The sequence below is a fragment of the Battus philenor genome, unplaced genomic scaffold (genome assembly GCF_028537555.1).
Source record: "Battus philenor isolate CCGP_79_NKW_IND1 unplaced genomic scaffold, ilBatPhil1.0.hap1 SCAF_17, whole genome shotgun sequence".
Lineage (NCBI taxonomy): Eukaryota > Metazoa > Arthropoda > Insecta > Lepidoptera > Papilionidae > Battus > Battus philenor.
The window spans coordinates 5,238,568-5,266,397 of record NW_027181679.1 but is presented as its reverse complement, the minus strand read 5'-3'; the positions used below and the strand labels follow the sequence as shown (position 1 = coordinate 5,266,397).

Genomic DNA, 27,830 nt, shown 5'->3' with positions numbered 1-27,830 from the left:
CACTGCAAGGCATAAGCTTCCCCAAAAGATATCTATAGAGGATATACCATAATCGCCACACTTGGCAGGCGGGTTGGCGATCGTGCTGTGGTATTATGGCACATAGAGGACACTGCTGCGCATATACTGAAACTTGTTAGTGAACAATGGCAATCTCATATAATTATCATATAATGGACATAGAATGAATTACATAAGGTTTAATTCCGGGAATTAAACCCGCGACCTATGATCGCAAATCTCAGTTCTCTTCCGTCGGCCTGCTGTCGGTCGCTTATAAAAATTTACTGCAGCTAAATTTCGTAACGTCAACTGTGACGTATATTTTATTTTTACCCTCAGTAGTATTGTGAAACAGTAGTATTTTCCTGGCGGTGTTTGAGAAATGAAACAAAAATAGCAAATAAATAGATTTATTTTCATAAAAAATTATAACATATGCGTGCAATTCAGATGTACTTTATGCAATGAGCTATATTACCTAAATTAATCTTTGGATGTATATCGACGTGTCAAGTTTATTTAAAGCCTAACAACATTATCGTTTTTTATTTTAGTAAATTTAATGTATTTCTTTTCGTTGGTGTGCATTAAAGCCTATTCTAATAGCATTCGAGTCAAAACTAACATACTACAAAAATAACTCTTGGTGAATTAAAAAAAAACATAAATAATAATACTTAAACTGTTCACAACTACACTTTAGGACAGCATTTAAATTCATTAATTTGACACGATGTATATAAGCACCATTTAACTTGTCATCACACGAGTTCCAAATTTGAATTTAATATCAAACTAGTAAACAAGAATAATATAGTAATTAATGCTATGACTCGTACAGGAAAATCGTTCATTAAAAAATATTGAGAAGCTTTAAATTGATTTTGAAACAGTGTATATGTATAATATATATACAAACATACATATTATATTATTAACATGATTTTGTTTTTACTGTTATTTTTGTTATTTTCAATATCGTAGATAGAAAAAAGTAATTATATAGTATGCATTGTTAACATTGTAACATTGAGTAAGATTTTAGAATAAAAAACGACTTTAAATTTATTTAGCTTGTTTCTTAATATACTTCAATTTACAATCAATTCTTTTTCTAAACGATAAATAAACGTATTTTATGTTTTTAGGTAATTTCAATCTCAGTATAGAACGAAAAAAAGGAATAAATTTTAAGTTGTTAGTATTAAGTTGATAAAATACTGCGACAGTTAATTATTACGAATATTGCAATGCATGTTTTATATCAGGCGATTATTTTTTTATTGATAGTTATAAATATGAATGTCAAAGCTCTTTGCTCAGTGTAGAAGTTGACGAATATTATTCTAAGCATTATATGTCTTATGCAAACCCAATAAATTAATGTTACGTTAACTAGTTTAAATATAATAAGCGTATACCTAAATCTCAAGCAAAAGACGGGGATTTCACCCCTGAATACATATTGTTGCCAAGTGGCTATACCAAAGACATATGCGTTCCATTTTTTAACAAATGATAACCACAGACAACAAATCATGTTCGAAAGAATTTTTTTTATGACAGTTTCCTGTTACACATATAAATAAATATATATATATATATATATATATATATATATATATATATATATATATATTTGTTACAATACAATCTTAATATAAAACTTTATGTTATCAATTAAAAATAAATATTTCAATGTATTAAGCGTGTCGGATTTTGAGAAAACGTTATTCTTAATTAACAAGTACAAGTGGAATTAAAAATGCATAAAAACACAAATACACTTTTAATTCATTTTTACTTGCACTAGAGACTAGATGTAATAGTCTATTTCGTGTTTGGACCTGAAGCGTCAAATTCAAAATGATTTTTAGCTAAATGCCTCGAAGTTGAGTTCGTTCGATATCAATAGAGAAAAGATTACAGCTAGAAATGTTGATTTTAATGTTTTCCTAAGCAGTGTTGTAATAAGAATATTAAAAAGTTATTTTTTAAAGCATAACATGCTTGATGCCGAAGGAATAACGCAGATAGCTGCATGGCAACACTTCATGCAAGACGATCATAGATAAGCACCGAGCCTGTAAAAAATATTTTTTTTATTTCAGTATCAGACATTATAAATATTCAGGGCACGACTAAAATTTGTGAGGTAATTAGAATTATAAATAAGTTGAAAAACCTTTACAAAAGCTTTTGTAAATAAGGGTTTGTACTTATGTATTAAGGCCACCGCAGCTACAGAATCAAACCATCTAAAACTTCCCAAATCAAACGTTTTAGCGACAATTCATAAAATAAAAGACGTTATTTAACTCAGGATACTTTTAAAATTCAAAACACTTAGATTAAAAAATAAACTTAACAAACCTAACCCAACCAGCTGCTGCGGTGGCAAGTACCCAAAGGTTATGTTTCAGGAAAGCTTTCACGTTAATAAAACCTTTATTAGAGCTTTTATCAACTTCAACAGTGTATATAGCAATAGTTTTATACAGATTTATTCTAAATAAATAATAAACATAAAACATGCAAACAAATGCAAAAGTAAATAACGAAAAAAGCATTGCGAAATTTCATTCCATAAGCAATTAGAAAAGGTAATGAAGGATTATTTATGATTACACGAAAGTAAAAAAAAAAAACAATAATTGGGTATTAATATTGAATCTACGAGATTAAGAATTTTTTCAATTAATTCTTGAAGTTACTATTGTATCCAATAGGCCGATTTCGGCTTGACGTTGTTTCATGGGACACTCAGTACATATTAATAACTATCTTTACCATAAACTTTAAACATAAAACTCTAAAAAAATACCAAAAACCACAACATCTATTCCGATATCTCTCCATGAAGTTAGTATACCTTGTTCACTTTTTGAAGTGTGTTATTTAAAAAATTGCAAGGTCATAAAAATAAATGCGGCGATACATTTTTATTATAAATTCTATGCTACAAGTGCAATAATAAATTTGGTATAAATAACATAAATAGGCAGTGTGTGCTGTAAAGGTTAGTCAAAATACACACCTTATTTTAAGAGCATCCCAATAACGACCTAAATAAATAAAACATTAATACAATGCTTCTATGTAAAATGGAATTACTTTTTTTAACATTATAATGTAATTTTAAGTAAAACAAAGACCGAATAAGTAAATATGAAAAATGATACCTTTATTTTAACAACAACATAAACATATTTATTTTAAATATGCAGTTTTTTATATAGTCTGCACTATTAACGAATTAGTAAAAATATTGATAACATACTTTGACAGTTGACCTGGTTTTTGTTTAAGATAAATACAATTTAATAAATTAATACTACTGTTTATAAATTGAGACACTAACGGAATTAATTAAAATTTATACAAACACTCAAAAATTAAAAACTTGATTAATCATGCCCTTTTCATCGCAAAGGTGGTTAGCGAAAAGTTTCCACTTAAGTTTCTTCAACCAAATCTGCATTATTTTTACAAAGTATAATATATACAGACTTTCTGAATTTTCTGAAATCTGAAATTTACCTGACACGTGAATGCAAAGCTGCGGTCTCTTCGGAAGGTGTGTCTCTCAGGATTGTTGAAGACAGGTTGAGGATGACCATGAGACAGCACAAGAGAAGCGGCCCCAATATAGCTCCCTCGGGACCCAAGTAGAATATTCCTCCAGCTATCGCGAGGCCGGTGACGTATGGGTGACCGCCGCTAAAACAATTGATGAAACGACGGTTACTAGGAGTTTTAGACTTGTCATATGTCATGTTGCTCTATTGGTAGTTTGAATGCTATTGTCTGGCTAACATTGCTGCTATCGGAAAGCGTTAGCACTGAGGAAGTGGCAGAAAAAACATCAGAAACGTTTCTATCTATGATAATTAGGGAACGTCATCTATACTTAAGAGCCATCCTCTTTATTCTATGCACAAGTTGTGGATTATTTAAGATTGTATCCCGGGAATCGAATCCGCGACTTACGTCACTTGACATCAACACATTAAGTCTAAGTCCTCTACCGCAGGGCTACCACTGCTCTAAATAGAAGGATAATGGGGTTGTATCAGTCGGTAATTGAGAGACTATATGACCTATTTACAATTAATTTTTATAAATAGGTATTGAATTGAAAGTTTTTAAAAATGTACAATCAACTTATTATGCGAAAAATAGGCTTATGATGATTCATACAAGGTTAAGCTATCAGTCAGTTTAAAGGTTATCACAAACGGACTCAACACTGCAGCGTTCTATATCTATATATCCACTATCATAATAAATGCAATAATAATAATATATTATTTTTAGTTAAAGAGTTTATAAAAATTATAAACGTATCCTTATTATTATACTGTATTAGTCGGAGAGTTGCATATTTGCGTACATTTAAAAAAAATTAACCGGTACACATCTTTAAATTTCGTCAGGACACTTTTCTCTTCTATTGCTTGATAATAAAAGTCCGGTTGAATTATATTATTGATATTTTTATTAGTTCTCATTAATGTTAAATAATTACGTATCGATTAGTTTTATGTAATATAAATACGAGCGAAGAAATAAATTATTACATGGATTGAATCACTTACTCTTTAATTTCGGCATATACAGCGGCATCCAAGAACGCGATGGGCGCGGCTTGCGCTAAAGGAAGAAGCAATGCTGCCATTGGTCTTCCCTGCAACCACACGTCGAAAGCAGCAGGAATGCCGGCCAAATATGGCCCGAGGAACGGGGCTGCACCAAGGATTGCTGCTAAAACTGCAAAACATATTTTATTTCTTTCTATATGCTAAGAATATGTGTGAGGATCACGTTTAATTATCATCTTCTTGTCAGGTGATGCACACCTACTGCAAAGCACAGACCTCCTACAAAGATATGCTGATGACCGGTCCATGGGGGACTTACCCACATCGTGTTTACCGGCGCGTGGTCGCCACTCGACCCCAACGACTGATGGTTGCACGAGCGATGTCTAATATTGTGCTTTAATGATGTGAAATTAAATAGTTTTGTGATGAATTTTCGCAGGTTTATTGATAATGTCTGGATGGCAAAAGGAGCCCAAAGTTGTTTGTAAAATTAAATAAAAATTTAAAATATTTGGTATTATTAAAACAGGTTCCAAAAAAATCATTACATTTATTACGGAAATAATTTAAACAATCATTATATTAGATTTTCTTTTTAGTGTTATCTTTTTTAGGTGGTCGTAATTGTGCGTAGACATATTTATAGAATTCTAAAGCTTTTTGCCTGTCGTAAGCTACTTTATTCCGACAACTTGCTCCTGTGCAGTGGTTAACGTAGTCATTCTTTTGTTGAGGTTTTGGTACTTCTTGTTTATTGTGACTCGAGCTCGCACTTCTTAGGGTCTCAACGAAATCTTTCGATGAATCAAATACAACTTTTATAGTAGTTCTATTTGTCATATTCAGATGACTATCTTTCAATAGATCCTCCTTGTCTATTGCTGTCATGGCGGCGCTTGCGTCTCCTTTAGGTGCGTTTGCTTGTCTTATTAAATAAAAAGTTGGAACGGGTTCGGTTACATCTTCGTCTGTGGTTATAACGTTATTGGTTGTATGTCTATCGTTGTACAATAAGCACATGATTTGAGAATCGAGGTTGATTTGGCACATAGCACTGTCCAGTAATAACTTTACGACTTGCACTGGCAGCGTGCATGGAGCGGAGATGCAGGTGTTAGAATTAGTGACATTTAAAATTATACCGTATAACTCATTCCTTAAGGATGAAGTTAAGAAAGCAATATTGCGACATCTGCAATCTATTTTGTTTTCTTGATATATCACCGTTGAACCCGTGGATTTACAGCTTTGATAGTCGAAATTTAAAGAATGCGGTTCAACATTTTCAACTTTATTGCTAGTGAATTTAAATTGTTTTTTGTTTGCTCTCCATCTTAAACATTTAATGTTCGTAAATGCGTTGCTCCTGAGCATCTTAATGTAATTGTCGTTAAAGTCTGTTTTAGCTGCGTTAAGCATGAGCCCATTAGCTCGTATCTCTTCGAAAGTATTTCTATTGATGTTTAACATTTCTGACGTTATATTAATGCTATTTGCTACAATGTCGTTAAATATATTATCAGATATAACTGTGTTTTTACTTTGTACGGTAACGCTTTTTGATTCGAGATTATTAATGCTGCAATTGTTCATTGTGAATGCCGTGTTATCGTAGCCCATAATAACTTCAATCGCCTGTGTTTGGATATTAGATATAGTTACATTCTGAAATTCAACGCTTTTTGTTCCGCTGCTATTGTATATAGCTTTAGTATTAATTGAGTGTATTTTACTGTTTGCAATGCGTATTTTTCTTAATCCTGAGGTACCTGAACATTTAGACTCTAATGTGTTGCTGGGCGATTTGAAAAAATTTTTCGGAAGTGCCACTATATCTTTAATATTCTCTATAATTACTTCTGGAGGTGTTTGTACTAATGCGTTAGCTGTAAGTGTAACTATCTCAAGTCTGTCACAATTCTTAATTTTTAATGCTTGAAGTCGCGATGGCCTCTGTATAGCAGGGCAGTCAATAACTACCTTTAGATCTTTGCAATTCTCTACAGTCAAACTTACAAATCGATCTGTATAAAAATCTTTTAGGTGTATTGTGTATTCCTAGAACAAAAGAAATATTTACATATAATTGTATGTACAGAGATTTAATTCAAAAAACGGTTACAGTAAACTACAATTACTTACATTACTTTTTACGACGGCACAGTTATAAACAATATCACTTGGTATATTATTTGAACAAGTCCACTCCGCTGATTGACAACTTGTGAAAATTATTCTCGAGGAAATAATTAATTGAAAACTTTGTATTATAAGCAGTAATATCAATTCTCTTCTTAACATTGTCACAGACGCTATTAATTCGCATTCTTTCACTGTGTTGTATGTTTTATTACATTGTGTACTAAACGAACAATAAAAAGTGACACCGTTCACTGAGCTTCATCCGGAGATAATACTTCACTAAAATATTCGTCGCGAAATATAACCGAGTTAAATTTATCATAACGCCACTGGGAATAAAAGTTCAACGACTTTAGTACCGGGATGTAACTCCCTTGTAAAAACTAATAACTTACGTAATATTTTCTATTTCATTTTATTTTATTAAGCAGACTGTATGTTGATAACCTTGACTCATATGTGTCAATAATAAGCTTTTACTTGACGCGTGAGATAATTTTATAAATAGGCTGGATATCATTTAGCACTTTTTAATGCACTAATGTTATTTGTACGTTACTATAATATTACATATTTACGTAAACCGAGAATAAAAAATATTTTCACTGTTGAAAATTTAGTTATATGATATATTTTAGCGTAACAAATAAGTAGATGTTAAATAATATTCATTAATTCTATTTATTACTCTGATAAATATAATATTAGAAGGAATTACATAGAGTAATGTAACAACCGCTTAAACACAAATAATTCCGTCGGGAGTAAAAAAACAAATTTCGTGAACGAGCCAATCGGAGCTGACGGCGCGATATTAAAAAGAGGCAGGTGGGGCGATTTATACAGTATAGTTATTTGGATTCTATTATGCAACCGTTGCTAGATTATTTCGCTAAAGCTATCAAGTGGTGAGATAAAATAAAGCAACCAAAAAATAGAAGCTCGTCCTTCAAGTGGCTTTATTGTTTCTTTACCTCACCTTACCACCTTGCGTCGAACTACCTAGAAATTACCTACGGTGTTTAAAGACCTGTAGGAGGACAACGGCAATGATGACCAAAATATATTTAATTCCCTGTCTCTTTAAATTTTTTACGTAACGCATTTTGTATCGGTAGATTTAAGATATACACTTAACTTGTAATTATTTTTGTTAAATCTTTTGGACACAATTCGCAAGTAAAATATTGTTCTCAAGAAGACAAATACTTTACATAAGTTTAATAATTCACAAATATACCGAGACTTGCGATCGTAGGTCGCGGGTTCGATTCCCGGGATACACACACCAACTCGTCTGCCAAGTGTGCCGATTATGGTATATCTCCCATAGATATCTTTAGAGCCCTATGCCTTGCAATGGGAGTCCATGGGCTAAAATGGCGACCACGACATTCTTTTATTATATATGAATACATACATTATATATATATATATATATATATATATATATATATATATATACTACGAAACTGAATACTGGAGCCTTTTATTCTGGTATTTTCCTAATAAAAAAAATCAGCCGATCAAACGCCTTGGATAATATGGCTACAGGGTGGTCCGGGGATGTTTTCTCTTTATGGACTGTTCAAAGAAATTGGCCCCTTACAAATGATTAATGGAAAAGGTAAATAATCAAATTGTATACTTGTGTATAATTACTTATTGGTTTTGTAACGTAAACTATACATGAACATGATACTGTGTATGACCAATGAAATTTTCTTTATCATTTTATATTTGTATACTGATTAAATATATATAAAATAATTCTTTTCTGTTTGTTTTGGTACATTTGCGTAGCTATTTTACAAAATATGTAAATTGTAATTTTTTCCTACAGCAAATTTATGTTAATTTTTTTGTTTGTGTATTGCACCAATAGTTGTGTCAATATTATTTGTTTCATTAAATTCAATAAACAACCATTGAACAATCACGAAACTCTGAACAAATTTTATATATATTCATCATATATACAAAATTTGTTGATTTGTTGAGGTAGTTGTTCATATTTGTCATTTATTATTCAATTTTTTGGATAGCTCCTTAAGTTCCTTTAGTTAGAAAAGAGTACTATGATTGTGTGTTGCCAGTTTATTACTAATAATTACCGTATCTATATATTTTGATAAAAACTGCTGTCAATATGGTAAACTGAATTGGACATAATAATGAGCCTTGTGGTACACCTTTTCGTAATAATTTAAGTGCAGAATATCTTTTTATCTCCGCCTTAGTTACCTTTTAAATAGAATTGTTTCTGTCTCATAAGAAACGTACGCAATCATGGGTAAGTAATACGGCTGTGTAAGTATGGAATGCTTGTGTATTCAATAACGAGGCATTAAAATTTAAAACTATGAAAATTTTTAGATTTTATGTTTTTGTTGCAAATTCTATATTTGCCGTTAGCCTTTGTCTTATTGAATCTTCTATACATCCAAACTATTTAGATCTAAATCTTCTTGTTGTGGCTTATTATCATGTAACTAGCTTTTAATTTCCTTTATGCGTAAAAGAAAAAGAATTGTGTCTCCACGAACGATACACATGAACTAAGAGGCATCTTGTATCATCTAGTTTTGTCCATTTTCTCACTTTCTGATATAAAAACATGTTGTTTATATAGATATAAATGTAAATATTAGCACCCGGCTTGATAGCCCAATCGAATTTTCAAGGCCTCATAGATTGAATGGGAAAGAATTCTGGACATAAGTATTTTTCAGGTATAATATCTATTATAAATATATTCAGATATTGTTTGTGAGTGTGGTTGAAATATATTTTCTTTGACGTTTCATCTGGAGTTGTTTTCACATAATAGTATTCTTTCAAAAGGACATATTAATAACATCCAAAAAATGAAATAGGTTTCACTAAAATAATCTATGTTTATAGAAAAAAATAAACTCACCAGACGGCAAATAGACCACTTTGGCGCCAAACAGATTATGCACTAACCACGTCCACAGACCATAAAATAGCGCCATCTTGAATGACGCTCTGAACACCTGGAAGTTTAATCGATGGCTAAAAGATAATTTTTTTAATGAAAATTTTGAAAGAATATTTAAAAAATTATACACATACGTGTTTCAATTCATAGCTGTATCGCGTGACAAATAATTTTAAATGCTTTGCTAAATTATTTTGAAATTAAATTAGAAACAGCTATGTACACCATTTGCTAACCATTAACGGCATCTGTATGCCACCTTCATAGTTTTTTGATTCGTTTTTAAAGTACTCTTAAATTACCATAACATATTTGAAAATATTAAACTCTGAAACTGAAGTCTACACCAAAATAAGTTCCCGGTTTTCCGGTTGGAACATTCAGTATGCCACAACCTTAACGTCCACAATTCTCTACGAATCCACACTGGGAATGACTAGATGTTATTGGTAGGTGCAGAAAAATTACGTACGTTTTTACTATTATAGGTAACCAACATAATACTATATGTAAAAACACTCTGTTTTTATAAATAGTATTATGTTGGTCCCTTCGAACAGCGCCGATAGCTGGCGCATGAAAGATTAAGTCATCGACGAGCTCGTTTGAGTCAATGTTAATTAATAAACAAAAATCAAAGAACAGCTTAGACATACTTATCTGAATGATGTGAAAAATTTTATAACGAAAACATAATTGTAATAACGATGAAGGTACCTGATTGATAGCAACCGACAGTGCTATGCCGAGCCGCGGTCCAAACCCGGCCTGTACTCTCGTCAGGACTTCCACGGGCTTGTAGAGAGCGTTGCTAGAAGCTAACAAGTAGAATAGCGTTGTGAAGAACACCACCTGTTTTCATGCATAACACAATCTTAGGCTTTTTAAACGCATCCATCGTTCATAATTCTCAAAAATTTCAGGTGTTTGGGCGACTGTGAGCTTGTCCACGAGCCCAGAGTACCAGTATGATGATCGCTTGTACGTAAAGATGTGAATAAATACTTTTTAATGTAGACTCACAAGGTTGATGAACATGTTGATAATCGCCCCACCGCCGCATAGCAACAGCGAAGTGAATGCTCCCAACGACCCCGCCAGCAGGGACACGTTGCTAGCCAGAGGAGCCCACGCGCTCGACGCGATTGATCGCAGCGTCTCCAGGTTTGCCGATACCCATGATGCCATACCCGAATAGTCGAACAGACCTATTGGAACAGGTTTATTATTGTTAAAAATAGGTACATCAGCAAAACCTAGGATAGGTTTTAATTAATAATGAAACAATACACGAACAGTCAGTTAAATAAATTAAAAGCCAGATTTTACATTTTCGCTATAGTGATATTATAGAAAAAAGGTAGTATAGGAAAGCTCTAACTATGGCCAGTAAAGCTGAACTAGTTTTAAAATAGGGGTATAAGCGAATGTATAATTTAAGTTGACGTGGTCCGATTCATCGCATCCTATATAAGGCAGCGGTCAATCTACTGGCACACGCGTTAGTGGTCAAACCATTCGGAATCGACTCCACGAGGACGGGCAACATTCTAGGATGCGTGTTATTCGTTTAAAATTAACAAGGGCTCACCGGGCAACACGTTTGAGGTTTGCGCGTGAGCATTTGGACTGGACCATGGACAAGTGAAGGACAGTACTCTTTTCAGACGAGTGTAAAGTCAACATGTCAGTTTTTTAGCGATGACAGACGTGTACGTGTGTGGAGAAGAGAAGGAGAACGTTTTACTGAACCATGCATGCACGGTACTGATCGTTTTGGGGGCCCGAGTTTGATGATATGGGGCGGTATAAGCTTGTTAGGCAAAACAGAGCTGGTGATCTTGAACGAAAGGACGGTCACTGCAGCCAGTTACGTCGAGCAAGTAATCCGACCTTATTTCATTCCATATTCACAAAGAGTAGGTGATAATTTTGTGTTTATGCAAGACAATGCTCGTGCGCATACAGCTAGGGTCACTCAGAGGGCACTTTCTGATACCAATATCTCGGTTTTACCTTGGCCAGCAATGAGTCCCGATCTCAACCCGATTGAGCATTTATGGGATCAATTGAAAAGAAGTTTTAAAGAGACCCATAGCCACGTTAACAGGCAACAGGACCTCATAAACGCGCTGAAACTCTGTTGGGAACGAATACCCGACCAAAACATCACTCATCTGATTGAGAGTGTTCCAGATAGGCTCAGAGAGTGCATACGGAGCAAAGGAGGTCCTACTCGATACTAAAGAAAAGCTTCCGGTAAGTTTATTAAAAACAAACAGTGACTATAAAAGTTTTTATTGACATTCTACTTAGTGCTCATTTTCTCTAAAAATGTGAATTTGAGTGTATTGCGATAAAATTAATCAATTCAAACGTTATTTTGTGTTTACTTAATGTGTAAAACCCTAATTCAACATCGACTAATTGTAAAAATTTTTATAATCATGTATGCACATAAATTAAAGGGCAAAATGATGGTGAGCCCTATTTTGTTTTGAGTAGTATATATATAATATTCGTGTACTTAGCTACAATAGTATTCTTTTAATCGTAATTTTAAAGTCACGGGATAGAAAAGGTAGAACAAAAAGAATTAAAATGCGTTTACAAGTGACTACTTTTTTAAAATAGAAGTGAAAATGAGTAATAATTTGTTCAATAATCATCTCTTTTGACTAAAAACTTCACTTCAATCCCTTTGATGTGATATTTTCAATGTATTTCCCACTGAAAGCCGTCAATACTAAGCTACAAATTGAACAGATATCAATACGAAAAAGCGAAAAATTATGGTTAAATCAAAATATTATGAAAACATGAACAATTGTACTCAAGAATAATCAACTTAAGATGCGTTGCTAAGCACCGTGCAAACTTCAGATATATATTTACATTTTGCTACGATGTAAACGAATTCTTACCTCTTTATCACTAATCAATGAGATAGTGCACAAACTACTTTCTATTATTGGCTCTGTCCAGCGAATACAGTATTCAAATTAAAAAGTAAACCCTAATAAATTCATAATTAAATAAATAATTCATAATTAAATTAATTGATATAGTAAGCTATAATAAATACTTGTTTATCAGTTATTTGGAAGATGACTGACCGGGCGTATGTGTAACGTTATTGATGAAATTGTCCCAGGAGTCCTGTACGGCGGAACTGTCTACTTGAGGCCCGAGTCCCCCAGCAAAATGAAGCGAAACCCAGCTCTGGTACACTCTGTCCCAAATCTCTAGTATTTGCTCTTCCACGCGCTCAATTTTGTCCGGATCGCCTTCTTTCAAAATGCTTTTTACCTGTTATCGTAAATTAGATGATATTAAAACTACATTATGCCACATATGAATAGATTTTTTAGCATTTTTTGATAGAATAAACGCTTTATAGTAGTGAATGTATAGCTCATTTGGCACCAAACAACTTTATAACTTTTAAACCTTTTTACAATCATTCCTTTATAAAGTGATCACATTTAAATACATAGCATTTTTTTTCTCTTGTAATGCGATAACTTCTGGCAGCACAACCTGCAGGGACAGGTTGTAAAAAAAATAATTTTGATATCTACGTGTGACCTAAAAATTGATTGATAACAAAAGAGCTCGACATTAAGTTTTAAAACTGTCACACACGCTTGTTACGAATTAAGCTCTATATAGTTTTGATTATATTAGACATGTTTTTTTTTATTATAAATGACCACAGATATGTAGTTCCTATTTACAGAAGAAAGCGCAAGTTAATGGTTTTGATCCCGAGATAATACATAAATTAAAAATATAAAAAAATTATTAAGTTACATAAATCTTTATAAACACGTGAATATAAGAGTTGGTTTCTAATGAAAATATTAAGACGTTTCTAAAATAGCTTATTCGCCCTTTTACAAAAAAAAAATGATGTAACTTTTTAAATATTAGACACAGAATTATAACAAATGGGGAGTTGTGTATAATAATTATATATTATGCATATGGCGTGCATGTAACTCGAACACAAAAACCCCACCTTAACTCCGATGCTTGTAAGATGAAATATCTGAAATATTATAATTTTAATGGGTTCTCAAGAAATCTATATATAAATAAGACAGTCAAATTAATCGGGTCAACAAGTAATATTATAGAAAATTCTGGACGATTTTCAACACTGTTTTTATTTTTATTTTATACCCATTGGCATTTACAAGTATCCCTAGCAAGCGCTAAAGGCTCTTAACATTTTTTCTTTGTTGTAATTAAGTTGTTATTATTATTTATTGCACTATATTTATAATATATATTATACCGTAATATGTATTAAACCTTATTTATTGAGTAATATGTGTATGTATATATGTATGTTTTGTACACGTTAACTACCCATTATTTATACTTCTCATATTTCCATACTATGGTTGTTTGTAAGAGATTGCCTCGTGTATAAGATCACCTCTTGTACTTTTTTGTTTATTATTATAAAACTATATGTTTTCTATAGCGTACAATAAAGAATATTAAGTTCAGGGCTCTGGTTAAGTTGTTATATCTCATATTTAATCGTATTGCATTTATGGTAGAATTAAAAAATTAGCAAGTAAAGAGTTGAGAAATAAGACTCTACTGCATTTACATACTACATTTAAATTTACTTTACTATTTATCATAATTGAGTACAATTTTTTATTAAGATTTTAAATAGTTATTTCTAATATTGTCTATGCTACAAATATAGTAAATAAAATTTAATGAAAAGGTTATAACGGCAGTAAACTTACGTATTTGCTAATCTACAAGAGTTGCGTCCAATTGAAAGCATTAATAAAATAAATAAAAAAAACTTAGAATTTGTAGGATTTTCTGCAAAAGTTAATCTTGATTTTCAAAACTATTGTATATAAAGCTCCTATATATTAAAGACAGAGTTTATACAATCGAATTGACTGCAGCTTTAAAACTTATAAGCCAAATCATGATACAAAAATTTGAATAAAAATATGGTCATGGTTATTTTTCATATTAGTAAGCCATACTATTTAAATACAATTAATAATATAGTTACATGTATGTCATTGTTATTTAATTTTGATTTGTCACAAAGAGCTTTTGTTGAAAATCCTTTCAAGACTAAAATTGAACAATATTTTGTGTCACAGAATATAAAAAACATTTATCCAACAAATAAAGCTAACAATTATACAAGAAGCACTAGTATATCTTACCAAATAATTTAAAATGTGTTGTTTAAACTTACAGCGGTCGATATCCCTTCCCTTCCATAAGTGTACGCATTGTCAATAAGTGAATCAAGTTTCTCGTCCCATCCATCTGGTAAATATTTTTGTAAAGGACTGTGCTGCACGAAGGTACTATTTAAAAGACTACCGCTTAGCTGGACCACCACTATAGCTTCAGAATAAATCTATGAAAGAAGATAAAAAAAATCATTAGAATCTTGGCAGTGGCAACAGGCAGATGATATAGTGCAGAGAACAGAGAACGCTGGAGCCTTAAGGTTCTGGAGTAAAGATCACGGACGGAAGTCCGTGATCTCTCTGGGTGGAAACCCACAATAATAGTAGATGGCAATGATTCTTAACTATATGTATAACATGTCTTTTTTATAAAGTTTTTTTTTATGTTTATAATAAAAAAGTAATAATTGCTTACAAATGTTCTATGGCTTTAAGTTTTATTTGTATCACTTCAACGGTATGTTTCAATAAAAAAATAAAGTTGTGCAAAAATATGCCAAGTCGTAGAATTGTATCAGCACGGCTTAAATGTCAGATGTGCATTAATTATTTGCCCTCGTGTAAACGCATCTTTATATCGTAGTAATATAATAACTAAGACCAGTCAATACAGTAAAGTTACAACCACTGACTTAAATGGACAAAAAAGTTACAAACCTGTATGCAGACAAAAATAACAGCAACAGTCACAAAGAAAATGAGGCCAATGATGACAATGCAGGAGGAGACGGTGTCAACGGAACTGTATGCCATGTCAGTGAGGCTCCGGTTACATATAGATAGCATTTTGCCCACGCCGCGAATGTGAGCCGGTATTAAAGCTGATTGCCTGCGAAAACAGTGTACATACAGACAACCTGGTATAACAAACAAATTATATTAAAATGAATTACTTAAATTAATATGGTACTTTTTTGATAAGATTTTTATTACAGTCATATAAATTAAAACGTTCATATTGTATTAACATAGTGTATATACATGAGTAACTAATTTATAATCCATGGAAGCAAAGCACTAACATGTTATACATATTACAGCCACTTTTAGATAAACTCAAACATGTTTTAATGCGCTCTTTTTAGTGAAATCTTTTATATAGTATATCAAAATTTGAATCAATCAGAATTAGTATATCTAGTTGCCAAGATATATATCAAAACTGATTACCAACCACATATGAACTAAAAAAGGCAACTCTTAATGGGTGAGAGATAGTATCTATCAGTTCAGCACGAGAAAGTTGGCGTATTGTAAGACTATGAAGGATAATGGTTATAAATTTTAGCAATTCCTGATTATTTCATAAGTTTGTAGTCACCTTCTTTTTGACACACAAAAACAGCTTGTAATGTATGTTAATTCTTGATAAAATTAAGTATTTCTTCACAAGCTAATTGATGATTTTTTTTGTGTAAATTTGTTTTGAATACATAGGCAAGTTCGCCTATGTTGCAATATAATTTTGGAAATAAAGTTGCAATGTGTTTATAACTTGAAAGAGATTAGCGCATGTTTAATTTAAAAAAAAATATTTGAAGCAATCACCTGTTTCCCCACCAGTCCTTAATATTCGCCATGATATTATTATAGTAGTTTTCAAAAAACAGCCAAACTCCAAAGAAATTAAGCATCCATTTTATAAAATGTATGGCCAGAAAAAATAACATCACGGGTAATAACCAAATATGCTTCCAAACCAGCATGCAGAAACAACCAAAGAAGAGAAGCTTAAAGTATATTGCTGATTCATCATCATTATTAAAACTGTTCCTCATATAGTTTTCATCAAGGGATCTCTGTTTAAATGAAGCCAGTATTCGATTTTCAATGGCCGGCTTTGTTTTTATATTTGGTAGGGGTAATTCAGACAGTGTTCTGGTCTTGAATAAAATCTTCGCATGTTTTGGTGAGCCCTGTGTAGAATCATTGCTAGTCCAGCTTCCTCTCTTAGTATTTGTGTCTGGAGGAATGGGACTCTCTTTGTCAGGAGTTGATTCCTTGTCACTACTCTCTTCTGGTATAGCTTCAGTTATTTCAGTCTTCGATCTTGCTGATTTAAGGACAACTTCATCATAATGAGTATTGGTAATAACCCTATGAATTGCAACCATTATTGAAGTCTCAGGGTCTGTAATCGTTAAATAATATTTAAGACAAATTATTCATGACATATCTAGAGGTAATCTTACAAAATACAATGACAAAGAATATATGTCTTAATATAATATGTTATTTTAAAAGGTGATATGTAAATAGGAATAAAATAATCATATAGTAGCTATTTAATTTGGAAAATAAAACTATTTGTTATTTATAAGATAACATATTCACTAAACATTAGCCTCCCTCAAAGATTTTCAAAACGGTTATTAGGAAGCTAATTGCATCTAGAACCTTTGAAGACATTAACAAGGTCCTCTGTTCATCTTATGCATGGACATCCTACATTGTGCCCGCCGGCCCGATGTCTCCACGTTTTGGAGTTAGTACTTAAGGTCCTAGCGCCAATTCTACGAGCTGTGTAGCCTACACAGCTCGTAGAATTGGCGCTAGGACTCAATGCAAATTCAACTTGCTAAAACACATCAGTTACTTTCGTCTATCTAAGTATCTCTTAATTCATAATTTTATCTCATAGAGAAATCCCGAGCATAGCCCTTTCCATGGTTATTTAAATGACTATGTATTTGCTGATGAGACTGGAAGTAAGAGACCATGTGTTTGTGAAGTAATTTATCAGGGCACAGAAATGAGGCACAAAATCAATACCCAATAATAATTATTTTAAAAAGTCATTATAAGATAATTAGAAGTAGCTCTTCATTATAAATACAAACCTTTCAGTAATAACTCCTTTTGTATATGTAACACTTCCAACACAAAGCCTGTAACTCCAATTGCTTGAAGCGAAACAAACATGTAGACTTGGAATGAGCCACACAAACTTGCCCAGTAGCTTGTTATAACTAGCCAGAGAAGATATGATGTAGCTCGGAATATTCCAGATCTCTCAGGTGACCATAAGGTATAAACGCTTATAATATATGCTAAAGCAAATGTTAAGGTCTGCAAACAATAAAAAAAATTTTTTAATAACAAATACTCATTTATTAGTAGTTTTGGGAACATGGTATAATTATATACCAGCAAGACATTCATCTAAACCAGTAAAATTTTAAAAACAGTCTATGACATAATAAGTTTTATTTTTGCAGTGAATACATTGATTTTGGGTGATAGCATATGGATGGTTTCTATGGAGAAAAACAACTATTTCATACTTTCATTTTTAACATTGTTAAAAAATTGATAAGCATGTTCCCTAATTATGACAATCCATAGAAAAAAATTGTTGGTTTAAATAAAAATGTATTGTTTATAATACAACAGTTGTAATATACACTATATATGTAATATACAATGTATATTTAATATACAATGTATATGTAATATACACAAGTTTGAAAATTAAAAAAAATTACATATGGCCACATTACAAATAAAAAAACGTTAAATTATTTTATTAATGTGACATGTACGCTTGATTTTCAATTTAGTTTTCTTGCAGCCTGTTAGAAAATAAAATTAAAACATTATTGTTAAAAATAGGTTTTATTAAAATAAATATACTCACAGTATATGAAGTACATAAATGTATCAGTAATGTAGTTGATACTCCAATAAAACTGGTAATCTGCCAAAAAATGCAGCATAGGCTCCGAGGAATTGAATTGTAAATCCATGGGAATATAAAGATAGCAGACAGCAATCCAATAATAGTCTGAAATCAATATGATTAATGCATTATCAATTTAAAAAAATATATGAATTTCAAATATTAAATAACTTATGTTTGATACTTCAATGGATTAAATTACATGGGATTTCTATATGAGATTGAATAGCAAGTGAGAAGATCCATAAAAGACAAAAGTAGTCAACATAGATAACTAACTAAAGATTGACAAGTTGAAGTGGAGTGGGCAGACAAAATAGTGTGCAGAAAAGATGGCCAGTGAGGCCTTGAGGTTTTGGAATGAAGCTCAGAGAACAGTAAGCAGAGCATAGGTAAGAGCATAGGTGTTGTTGGGGTCATTGGAAGACACTAGAGGCCACTTTCAATTGGTCCTATTGTAAATATATGTGGTAGGTTTATGTCTGGCAGTAGACATAATATGATGTCTACTGCCAGACATAAACCTCTACTGTAAGTTTGTAATAATAAAATTAAATTTATAAAATACAAGTGTTTTAAAAATTAAATGTGATTGTATTCATCCAGTATGATGGGTTCCTCAAATTTGTAGAATTAATTAAACATAAAAACAGGTAAACTAATAAATTACTTTGAAAATTATAAAAAATTCCTAGCAAGGGATTCTAGTGATTTAAGGAGTAAGTAAATATTATTTAACGTTCATTATGTAATGTTTCATTGTAGTATTCTCTGTTTATGGATTGATATTTTAATTATTTAACAAAATAATGTAGAGAAAAACATTGTCTGATTTTTAGGCTTTTATTCTTTCATTTAAGATTTTACATACAAGCAAAATGCCAATAGGACGAATGAGTAAAAATATCTTTCTAGAAGTTTGGCAGTCTAGAGTAATTAGCTCTAGTTTAACCATAAAAAGTTTTATAGTTAGTCTTTTAATGTTCCCGGTGTTGGGATTCACAAAATGGCAGGAGACAATGGCCATAAGCTATCTCTTGGAGCCCTGTGTATACATCCATTAAACACTAGGCCAATAAAAGTTGTTCATTTTTGTGATGCATAACAAATTAAAAATAAAGTTGATTTTTAAATTTTTGTGTGCCTTTACTGTAAAGTCAAATAACTAATAATATTACTTTTTACCGCTAAAATTCTACTAACATTATGTAAGGTATTTGTTCAAACATGTACGAAATTAAAATAACTTCATAAATTATTATTAATATCTTACCTTATAGTGTTCCTTAAATTGATTTCCCACTGTATCAGATGCAAAGTTCACAACATTAGCAGGTATTATCATTAATCCAAAAATTACTGAAGTTTTGGACTTTTCCAAATCTTCGAACCATGATTTTATCTGTTTTGATAATTTGTATTTATAGGGATGAAGAATGGATCCAACTAGTAAAGCCCATAACAGAGGTTTGAAAAAAGGTTCTAGTATAAGAAATAACACATAAACGGCCACACAACAAATTGCTAAAATAAAGAAGGCGAAAGCATTGTAAAAACCGTGTTTCATAGGTTTTTCGTTGCCTTTAGAAAGACCACCTATGATATTAAAAATGTTTTCGAATGGTGATTGCTGCATGATGTGCAGTCAACGCCAAGAAAACTCTAAGTAATAACATTTACTAAAATCTAGCTGAAGGGTGTAGTTCAAGATTGTTATTTAATGAGATCATAGCTTTTTAAGTTTTCGGCGATATTAGCATATACTAGGCATATGTCAATGTCAGTCTTAGACATTGACATTTTTGACATTAATGTTATCTACGCTCCGTTACTGTAAAATACTGTCAATATACATACATCACTTAGGTACTGTTATTAATAAAATGTTATTAATTTTATTCGCCAAAGTTATTTTTAATAACATTTGTAAGTTGACTTTTTATTCAATGGACCACGATTCTTGTATATTAATAAAATATACAATTGTTGCATTTTTGCTATGGTCCAAGGCATTTATTTTTATTTCTACTACTATATTACGATTATTGGTTAATTAGAAGCCAGTTAGCCAAGTCAGGTATTCAAAAAATAGACATAAGAGAACAAGTGCCGTTCCATGCAAACTGCAGACATTTTTAAATGTAAACACATCCTAAGCTTATTATCGCTTTTAAGTCGACTCGGACGATGTCTTATTTCTATTAGAATAGAAAACGTCTTTGCTACTAAAAGTTATTTTAAAATGGTTGAAGAGGCAGAAAAATCTATTTAAAATAATAATGATATTGTGAATTTAAATAAATTCAAAAATCTTAAAAATCAGTAAATCATATACTTTTAAATAAATTGCGTTTTATTTTATTGATGGGGCAATGACAGTACTGTGCGTTTGTGTTCCATGGCCACATTAATATTTTCTGGAAAAAAACATTAAAATTGAAATATTCGAACATAATTCATTAGTTTATTTTTTATAAATATTTAGGAATAACAATACACAAATATCATATAAACTTATTTATGAATAGGTCTATAGTCTGTTTAGCTGCCTTTGGATTATCCTCTGGAACGTGTTGTCCTGCACCGCGTACCATAGCCTCCATAAAATTTCCAGCAGTTTTTACATACCTGAGGCAAAACAGATTTAAATTAAATAAATTTGAGTTAAATGATTGTAGTTCAAATAGTTATTTTATTTTCATGCACTGGTCTATTTTACAATAGCCCATCTAAGTGTTTACTAAATGATTAATTATAGATGTAAAAACTTTAAAAGGGTGAATATATCGCTGCTACTTAATATACAAAAAAACTATTGTTTTAGAAATATTAAATATTAAAATAGCAAGAAAAAGCATTTTTTTCCTCTTTGGCATACATATTACAATTAATTGTTGAAAAATCAGCCATGTAACAGGAATACCTAAGCGATACAATATTCTGTTTTAAGTATTTAAAGGGTTGTCAAATTCCTGGTATAAAGGGACTTCTCAAACAAAGTTGACAAACGCCAATGTGTTTCGCACAACATTTTTTGTTACAATCAAACGTATTAGTTATCATTAAAAAATGATGTCTTCATTAATCGCCTAAATTTACTGGAATACTTTCGTCTCTACAAAAAAAATCACACTGAATCTGGCAATTAAAAACAAATGTAGTACGATGATATTAATATTTACAAATACAAGTTGAATTTGTATTACATGTATTAAAATAGGTTAAGTCTCACCCGTTAATTATGTGGTTAGGTCCAAACATAGGCGCTCTATGTGCTTTCAAATATTCTTCACGCCCAGACCACTCAAGGCTTCTGTAAGATTCAACTAACAGCGCATATGCCATAACCATGTCCAATTGACCGCTGTGATAAAAATAATTAAACATTTAATTAAATTAAAACAATAGCAAAAAATAATGTCAGTGTTAAATACGGGTTATTTTTATGGTGTCATAGTATAAGCGTGTAAAATTTACAAATTGTTTGGTCATTCTTGCATCATTTTTTTTTTGGTTTGGATCTTCAATGTTTTGTTATTGGCAGAAAGAAAGAAGGCACTTAGCTACACTCTAGTTTGCAATATTTAGCTTGGGGGTTCCTCGTGAAACTTGTTTCAGGCCGTTACATAACGACTGCAGGGATCCTGAGGTTCACTATCTGGGCCCATTCAGTAACTCCTTAACTAACTCGAAGCTTAGCTGCATTCTAAATCAAGAGAAATAATTAGGTAACAACCCGAACGAAAGTTTCTCAGGGAGCTTTCGAGCTTGGTGACTATGAGGAGATCTGGGATAAGTGAGCACTTGGTTACATCAAACCCAGTGACGCTGTAATTGGTGCAAACATTTGTGCCGAGAGAAATAAAATGACAAAAACTTTAATCCTCAAGTTTTTTTTTACTATAGTTATTTGAGCTGACATAGTGTAACGGTTTGACAGGTTGAAATGGTAGTTCCTAGAATGGCCATCATTGACAGGAAAAACGCAGCGTAGAACATCCACCCACACAGCGCGTAAACGACCCTGTTAAGGCCATCCGAAGACAAAAGAAACAGGCCGCTTCCAACTGGCTTTCTTAAAAATAAAAGGGGAGAACTACGTCGTACAGTGAACATGCTCTGGTGAAAATAATAATGATGATACGTATTCGGAGGAACTGGAAAAAATTATTAACAGCTAATGTTACCTGTAGCATAAAACTCCATAGTGCTCTAAAAGTTCTTCAAGCCAAGGCCTGACGGAAAGGTAAATATCTTCGTACAACTTATTTTGTGAAGCAAAATCAATGAAATTAAATGTAATGTCACCGACATGCAACATCTTTTTAATTTTTTCTTGATTGAGGAAATTACTTATTTCGTGTATTCTATTATCTGTATCATCCTTTAGGTAATTTAAATCATCGAATGGTGCAAACGATTTGAGTATGTTGTACGCCATTTTAGCTTTCTGAAAACATTATAAGCCCGTTAAAAATCACTCGTGCTTTTTTTATCTAGTAGAGTAAATATAACACAACTATAGTTTTTAGTTAAAAATAACGTGTCAAAGTTTTGTTACTGTTTTTGACACGTAGAGTTAAGGTAAGGTTCCTTCGAACGCCCAAATAAAAGTGAAAGCGACAAACGATTGAAGTGGTTGTGAACAATTTTAATGAAATCTTTGGACGCGTTTACATTTGCCTACTTTTTCACATTAAAAAGTTGAAACAATTATGTCCTTATTATAATCAATATATTCATTATCTGATTCAATGTGTGTTACTGGGTTTCTTACATAATAACAAAATTTTCATCTGTTACTTCTATGTTATTGTACAATAACATTTATTTTTATTTCTTGGACCTTGACACCAAGTCACAGATAACAAATTATTAATACAAGAATACGGCATATCACAGATTCAATAGAAATAAATTGTTCTTTTACATATATCATTAGCACTGGCTGGTGTATGTAGCTTTCAATGAAAACATATTATTTTACTTTTTATCGTTATTTTGTTAAATATTTATGATTAGTTGCTTTTACTTACTCCTGCATAGTGATAAATGTTTTTCTCTTCCCAAAACTTCCGCGCCATGTTCTCTGCTTCTTCAATTCTTTCAGCTTGTTCATAATCAATGAGGCCAACTTGCAATGCCCATTTAGAGTAATGTAGTAAATTAGGTGGGTCGATCCATCCGTCGCCTATTATTAAACCCTTCAAGAACATGATTTCATAACAGATAATAAATATAAATAAAAGTAAATGAACATGACATGACATAGACATTTCATGTGCCGATCAAGTAGTGGGAATTGGAAACGAGACAAGTTATTACCATAAATAAGGCTTTGAATATTCGAGTTAATAAGGATCTTATTACAACAAGAGAGGATAGATAGAATGAGAGTATAGTACAGGGTGGACCGACGAAATAGTTAACTCTTATCGGACGCCACGTTTCGTATGCTTAATTCTCACCAGGTTGTAGTTATTTTTAATAAATATGAAAAAAGGTGTTTTTTTATTATTCATTTCAATTTAACAATTTTCTTAAAAAAATATTTATTTTCTGAAGGAGTGACACATTTATTTATATTATTTATTTGTATTTTTGAAACAATCTCCAACATGAAGGAATGGTTTTCTTTTTCACGTTTCATAATATATAGTGGTTTTTTTTTCCTTCCTCCAGGCTACTTATGATTAGAACATGCTAAGTAGTCGTTATGTTTTCCTGTACCATCAGGTTGCGAGATATGTAGTTTCCCATCTAATCTCCCCTCAATATCTGATGTTGAAGATACTATTAAAAGTAATAAAATTAATTTTTTATTAAAAAAAAAATTAAAATACCAAAAAAAAAATTGATATGTTGCATAAGGTAAATGCTTTGTTGATAATGATAAAGTGAAAAGACAGTAGTATGCGCATTCAATAGGCAGCAAGTTTCAACATGATCCAACTTGTCACCTCACACGTGCCATACGATCGCTGTAGAGAACTACCGTTGTCACGTCAGAGGTGACTTGCGACCGATAAGGGTTAAGTCGCTTGATGCGGCAGCGCAACACCGATCATTATGGCGATTTTAGGGGAAGGCCTATGCCTGCAAGGGGCGTCTATCAGCTGATATGATGGTGATGATGTTGGTGATGAGTATGTACTGATAGAGAGTAAATTAAAAAAATTAAGAGAATTGAATACATAACTTTAAGATACTATAGAAACATGTTACATGTGACATGGTTAAATCTTATGTTATTCTTATGTAATAATAATTTACTTTTAATTTAAGCTGATTTGAGATGTTGTAATGGTGAATGTAATATGCCAATCCAGTCGCAAACTTTGCTCCGTATTCTTCGCCGGCGATAAATAAAGGCGCTTCTTTTACTTCTGGGAACACTTCGATGAATTGCTTGATAAAATTGAGGAGACTTTCACCGATCTTGAATGTTGAAAATGTCTATCAAATATCTATTTTAACACAATTTCACAAAAGAGAGTATTTACATGTCGTATGTCCGCTTAAGTAACGAAAAGTGCATAAATATTATTGTAACTATTACACTAAAAGTTAAAGATCTATCACGCAATTGTTATCCTTTAGTCCCGAATGTCGGCACACTAAGCGAAGTCACCTCTTGAACCATGCGACTTTGCCCTGAAAAGCGCCGCTGCGCTGTAACGAACACTGCGCTTTGACAAACGTCGCCTTAACAAACGGTGTGCCAAATGATACGCCGCGTGATTATTGTAAACCTTTATGGTATTATTTCCGCCAATGTATTTAGCAATGTAATTTTGTCGCACCAATTCACGGTAATATGAACGCGTTTTTAATCTGTAACTATGGTTTTGGAACAACGGCCTAGTTAATATCGTCAGAAGAAGTTGGCCGATTCCAATGTAGTTTTGCAAATCTATGCGGTGGTCTATGTCTAGCAGTGAATGATTTAAAGTTAAAAAATATTAATTAAAAAATATTATTTAAATACGTAAAATATTTTTTATTATTATAATAAATACTCAAAACAAATCATAACATTTAAATTTGCTTAAGATTTCGTTATGTTTGTAATACAATTTAAAAGCTATTAGTTATAAGCTATTTGCTATTAGCATATTCGTAGGTAGAACACTTTATTAGGTTACACAAATACATACCTCGTCTTCGGTAGTTGGATACCGCTTACGTTCCGAGAAGCTAAAACCTGAACCGGCAGGATTATCAATGAACAATAGAGAGTAGTCAGTTGCCCAAGTGATTGACATTTTTTCAACTGTAAATGTTTAAATTTTGCTTATAATAACCAACCAACTAACATTATTGAGAAAATGTTGTTTTAAATTATGGTTTCACATTTGGTGTTAAAATATTTAAATTATTACTGCTCATGTAACGACAAATAAATATACATTCATATCTTTTCATACACTAATAATGTTTATAAGAATCCTTTAAGTAAAGATTGTAGTATGTAGAAAATTTGTTCAGAGTTTCGTGATAGTTCAATGGCTTATTGAATTTAATCATACAAATAACATTGACACAATTATTGGTGCAGTACGCGAACAAAAAAATTAATATAAAATTACTACTGTAGGAAAAAATTACAATTTATCTAATGGATTCAGGCGTTATTTTGCGGAAGTCCATCCTAAGTAAGAAAAGGACCAATAACATTACAATTTACTTATTTTGTAAAATAGATAACTACGCAAATGTACCAAAACAAAAAGAAAATAATTATTTAATCAGTATACAAAAATAAAATAATTTGATAAGTTTCATTGATCATACACAATATCATGTTCATGTATAGTGTACGTTGAAAATCAATAAGTAATTATACACAAGTATGCAATTTGATTATTTACCTTTTCCATTAATAATCTGTAAGGGGCCAATTTCTTTGAACAGTCCATAAAGAGAAGACATCCCCGGACCACCCTGTAGCCATATTATCCAAGGCGTTTGATCAGCTGATTTTTTTTTATTAGGAAAATACCAGAAGAAAAGGTTCCAGCTTTCAGTTTCGTTGACGTTAATAAATCCTGAATAGCTTTTAATATTTTTTAATACCATGGGATCGTTTCTCGATAAAGCTCTAGCTATTTCTGTTTCCCCTCTTTCGATGTAGGGCGTAAGAATGAGAGGAATATTTTCATGGCTTTTTAATATGCCGCTGGAATCGATGGGACTCATACTGTGAATGTGTGAATATAAAGAGAAAAAAATCATGTACAGTGGATAAGAAGTAGTTACCTTTTTTCACCTATATAATTACTCAGTTGGATTTGTACTCATAATCTTTTTCATTATCATTATCATCATTTCAACCGTAAGACGTCCACTGTAGGACATTGCCCCAAAAATTTCTTATAGAACCAGTTTTAAGCGACATGGATGTTTATACTCCGTTTTCGTATATTTAATTTTAATTCTATATACATTAAAATCAATCTGTATTTCCGTTCATCACGCCACAGTTTAATATCAACTTTAGCCATTACATTCATTTTTTATTAGTTTCTGTATTCTTTATACAAGATTCTTACAGAAAATAGAATTTTCAGTACGGCTTGCATTTGAAATGTCGATTTATTACTCGTAAAGGCTGTAGTTGAGTGTTTGTGGCATCAATCTTGAAAATTCATGTTTTTTGCTTTGCCAATTGTGTGTCGCCTGTTCCCTTGTTTGAAAATTTTCGAAATTATTTATTTACTCATCAAAAAATGGAACTAACTATGTTGTGCATCAAAATACAGTATTAAATTGATTGTTTCTAGCTTAAACAGGACAACGATCATCAGATAAGCTAGTAAATAATAAAAGGCATTAATTTTTCAGGAGGTAATATAATATCAATAACCTATACAATACTCACATATGAAAGATAACACCAGCTGCTATAACAATAATCATTTTGCGAATACTAAGAAACTGAATATTACCCAAATCGGCGTGGTAACGCAATTTAGATAATAGCGAGAAAATATTAATAAAAAGTATTAGTTCACGCTATTGTTAACAAAAGCTGGAGCTATTGTTGCGTTGTTACTGCTTTACACCAATTAATTGTTAGGCAAATGTTATAATTTAGAATATAAATATAAAGTTGAAAATCTTTTAATATTTTTTTTGATATACGTGCAAAAAGAAAATTACGATTTCCAGATAATTTAAAGTTTTGTTTACAT

The 27,830-nt window shown here is 31.7% G+C and overlaps 2 protein-coding genes across 4 annotated transcripts; both read right to left on the bottom strand.

The window, feature by feature from the left end:
• Positions 1 to 413: 413 nt before the first annotated feature.
• LOC137919637 (transmembrane protein 245) lies at positions 414 to 20,432 on the bottom strand. Its single transcript, XM_068762756.1, has 13 exons — positions 19,910 to 20,432; positions 18,595 to 18,741; positions 17,798 to 18,026; positions 16,506 to 17,088; positions 15,615 to 15,786; positions 14,957 to 15,124; positions 12,828 to 13,020; positions 10,735 to 10,919; positions 10,429 to 10,563; positions 9,670 to 9,766; positions 4,602 to 4,773; positions 3,544 to 3,723; positions 414 to 2,087 (listed from the first exon to the last, which is right to left on the bottom strand). Exons 1-13 carry the CDS (start codon positions 20,270 to 20,272, stop codon positions 2,069 to 2,071), a joined length of 2,643 nt encoding a protein of 880 aa, XP_068618857.1. The 5' UTR covers positions 20,273 to 20,432; the 3' UTR covers positions 414 to 2,068.
• A 654-nt stretch (positions 20,433 to 21,086) lies between these two features.
• Positions 21,087 to 27,600, bottom strand: LOC137919816 (vitellogenic carboxypeptidase-like). Of its 3 annotated transcripts, none has more exons than XM_068763015.1 (8): positions 27,518 to 27,600; positions 26,508 to 26,836; positions 25,794 to 25,909; positions 24,910 to 25,074; positions 23,673 to 23,840; positions 22,824 to 23,086; positions 21,869 to 22,000; positions 21,087 to 21,264 (listed from the first exon to the last, which is right to left on the bottom strand). In XM_068763015.1, exons 1-8 carry the CDS (start codon positions 27,553 to 27,555, stop codon positions 21,141 to 21,143), a joined length of 1,335 nt encoding a protein of 444 aa, XP_068619116.1. In that variant the 5' UTR covers positions 27,556 to 27,600; the 3' UTR covers positions 21,087 to 21,140. The 3 variants fall into 3 exon arrangements, with proteins under 3 accessions (XP_068619116.1, XP_068619117.1, XP_068619118.1); XM_068763016.1 differs by having other exon boundaries at positions 26,508 to 26,815; positions 27,518 to 27,567; XM_068763017.1 differs by lacking the exon at positions 24,910 to 25,074.
• Positions 27,601 to 27,830: the final 230 nt, after the last annotated feature.

What these genes read in the sequence shown, in the direction of transcription:
- LOC137919637 (XM_068762756.1), bottom strand. Translation starts at nt 20,272, where the DNA reads ATGCAGCAATCACCATTCGAAAACATTTTTAATATCATAGGTGGTCTT. An exon ending in TCAACATGTTCATCAACCTT is followed by an intron (nt 10,564 to 10,734) that starts GTGAGTCTACAT and finishes GCATGAAAACAG; the next exon opens with GTGGTGTTCTTCACAACGCT. An exon ending in AGTGGTCTATTTGCCGTCTG is followed by an intron (nt 4,774 to 9,669) that starts GTGAGTTTATTT and finishes TATGTTTTGCAG; the next exon opens with TTTTAGCAGCAATCCTTGGT.
- LOC137919816 (XM_068763015.1), bottom strand. Translation starts at nt 27,555, where the DNA reads ATGATTATTGTTATAGCAGCTGGTGTTATCTTTCATAT. An exon ending in CAAATCAGCTTAAATTAAAA is followed by an intron (nt 23,841 to 24,909) that starts GTAAATTATTAT and finishes ATGTTCTTGAAG; the next exon opens with GGTTTAATAATAGGCGACGG. An exon ending in CCTAACCACATAATTAACGG is followed by an intron (nt 21,265 to 21,868) that starts GTGAGACTTAAC and finishes GTTTTGCCTCAG; the next exon opens with GTATGTAAAAACTGCTGGAA.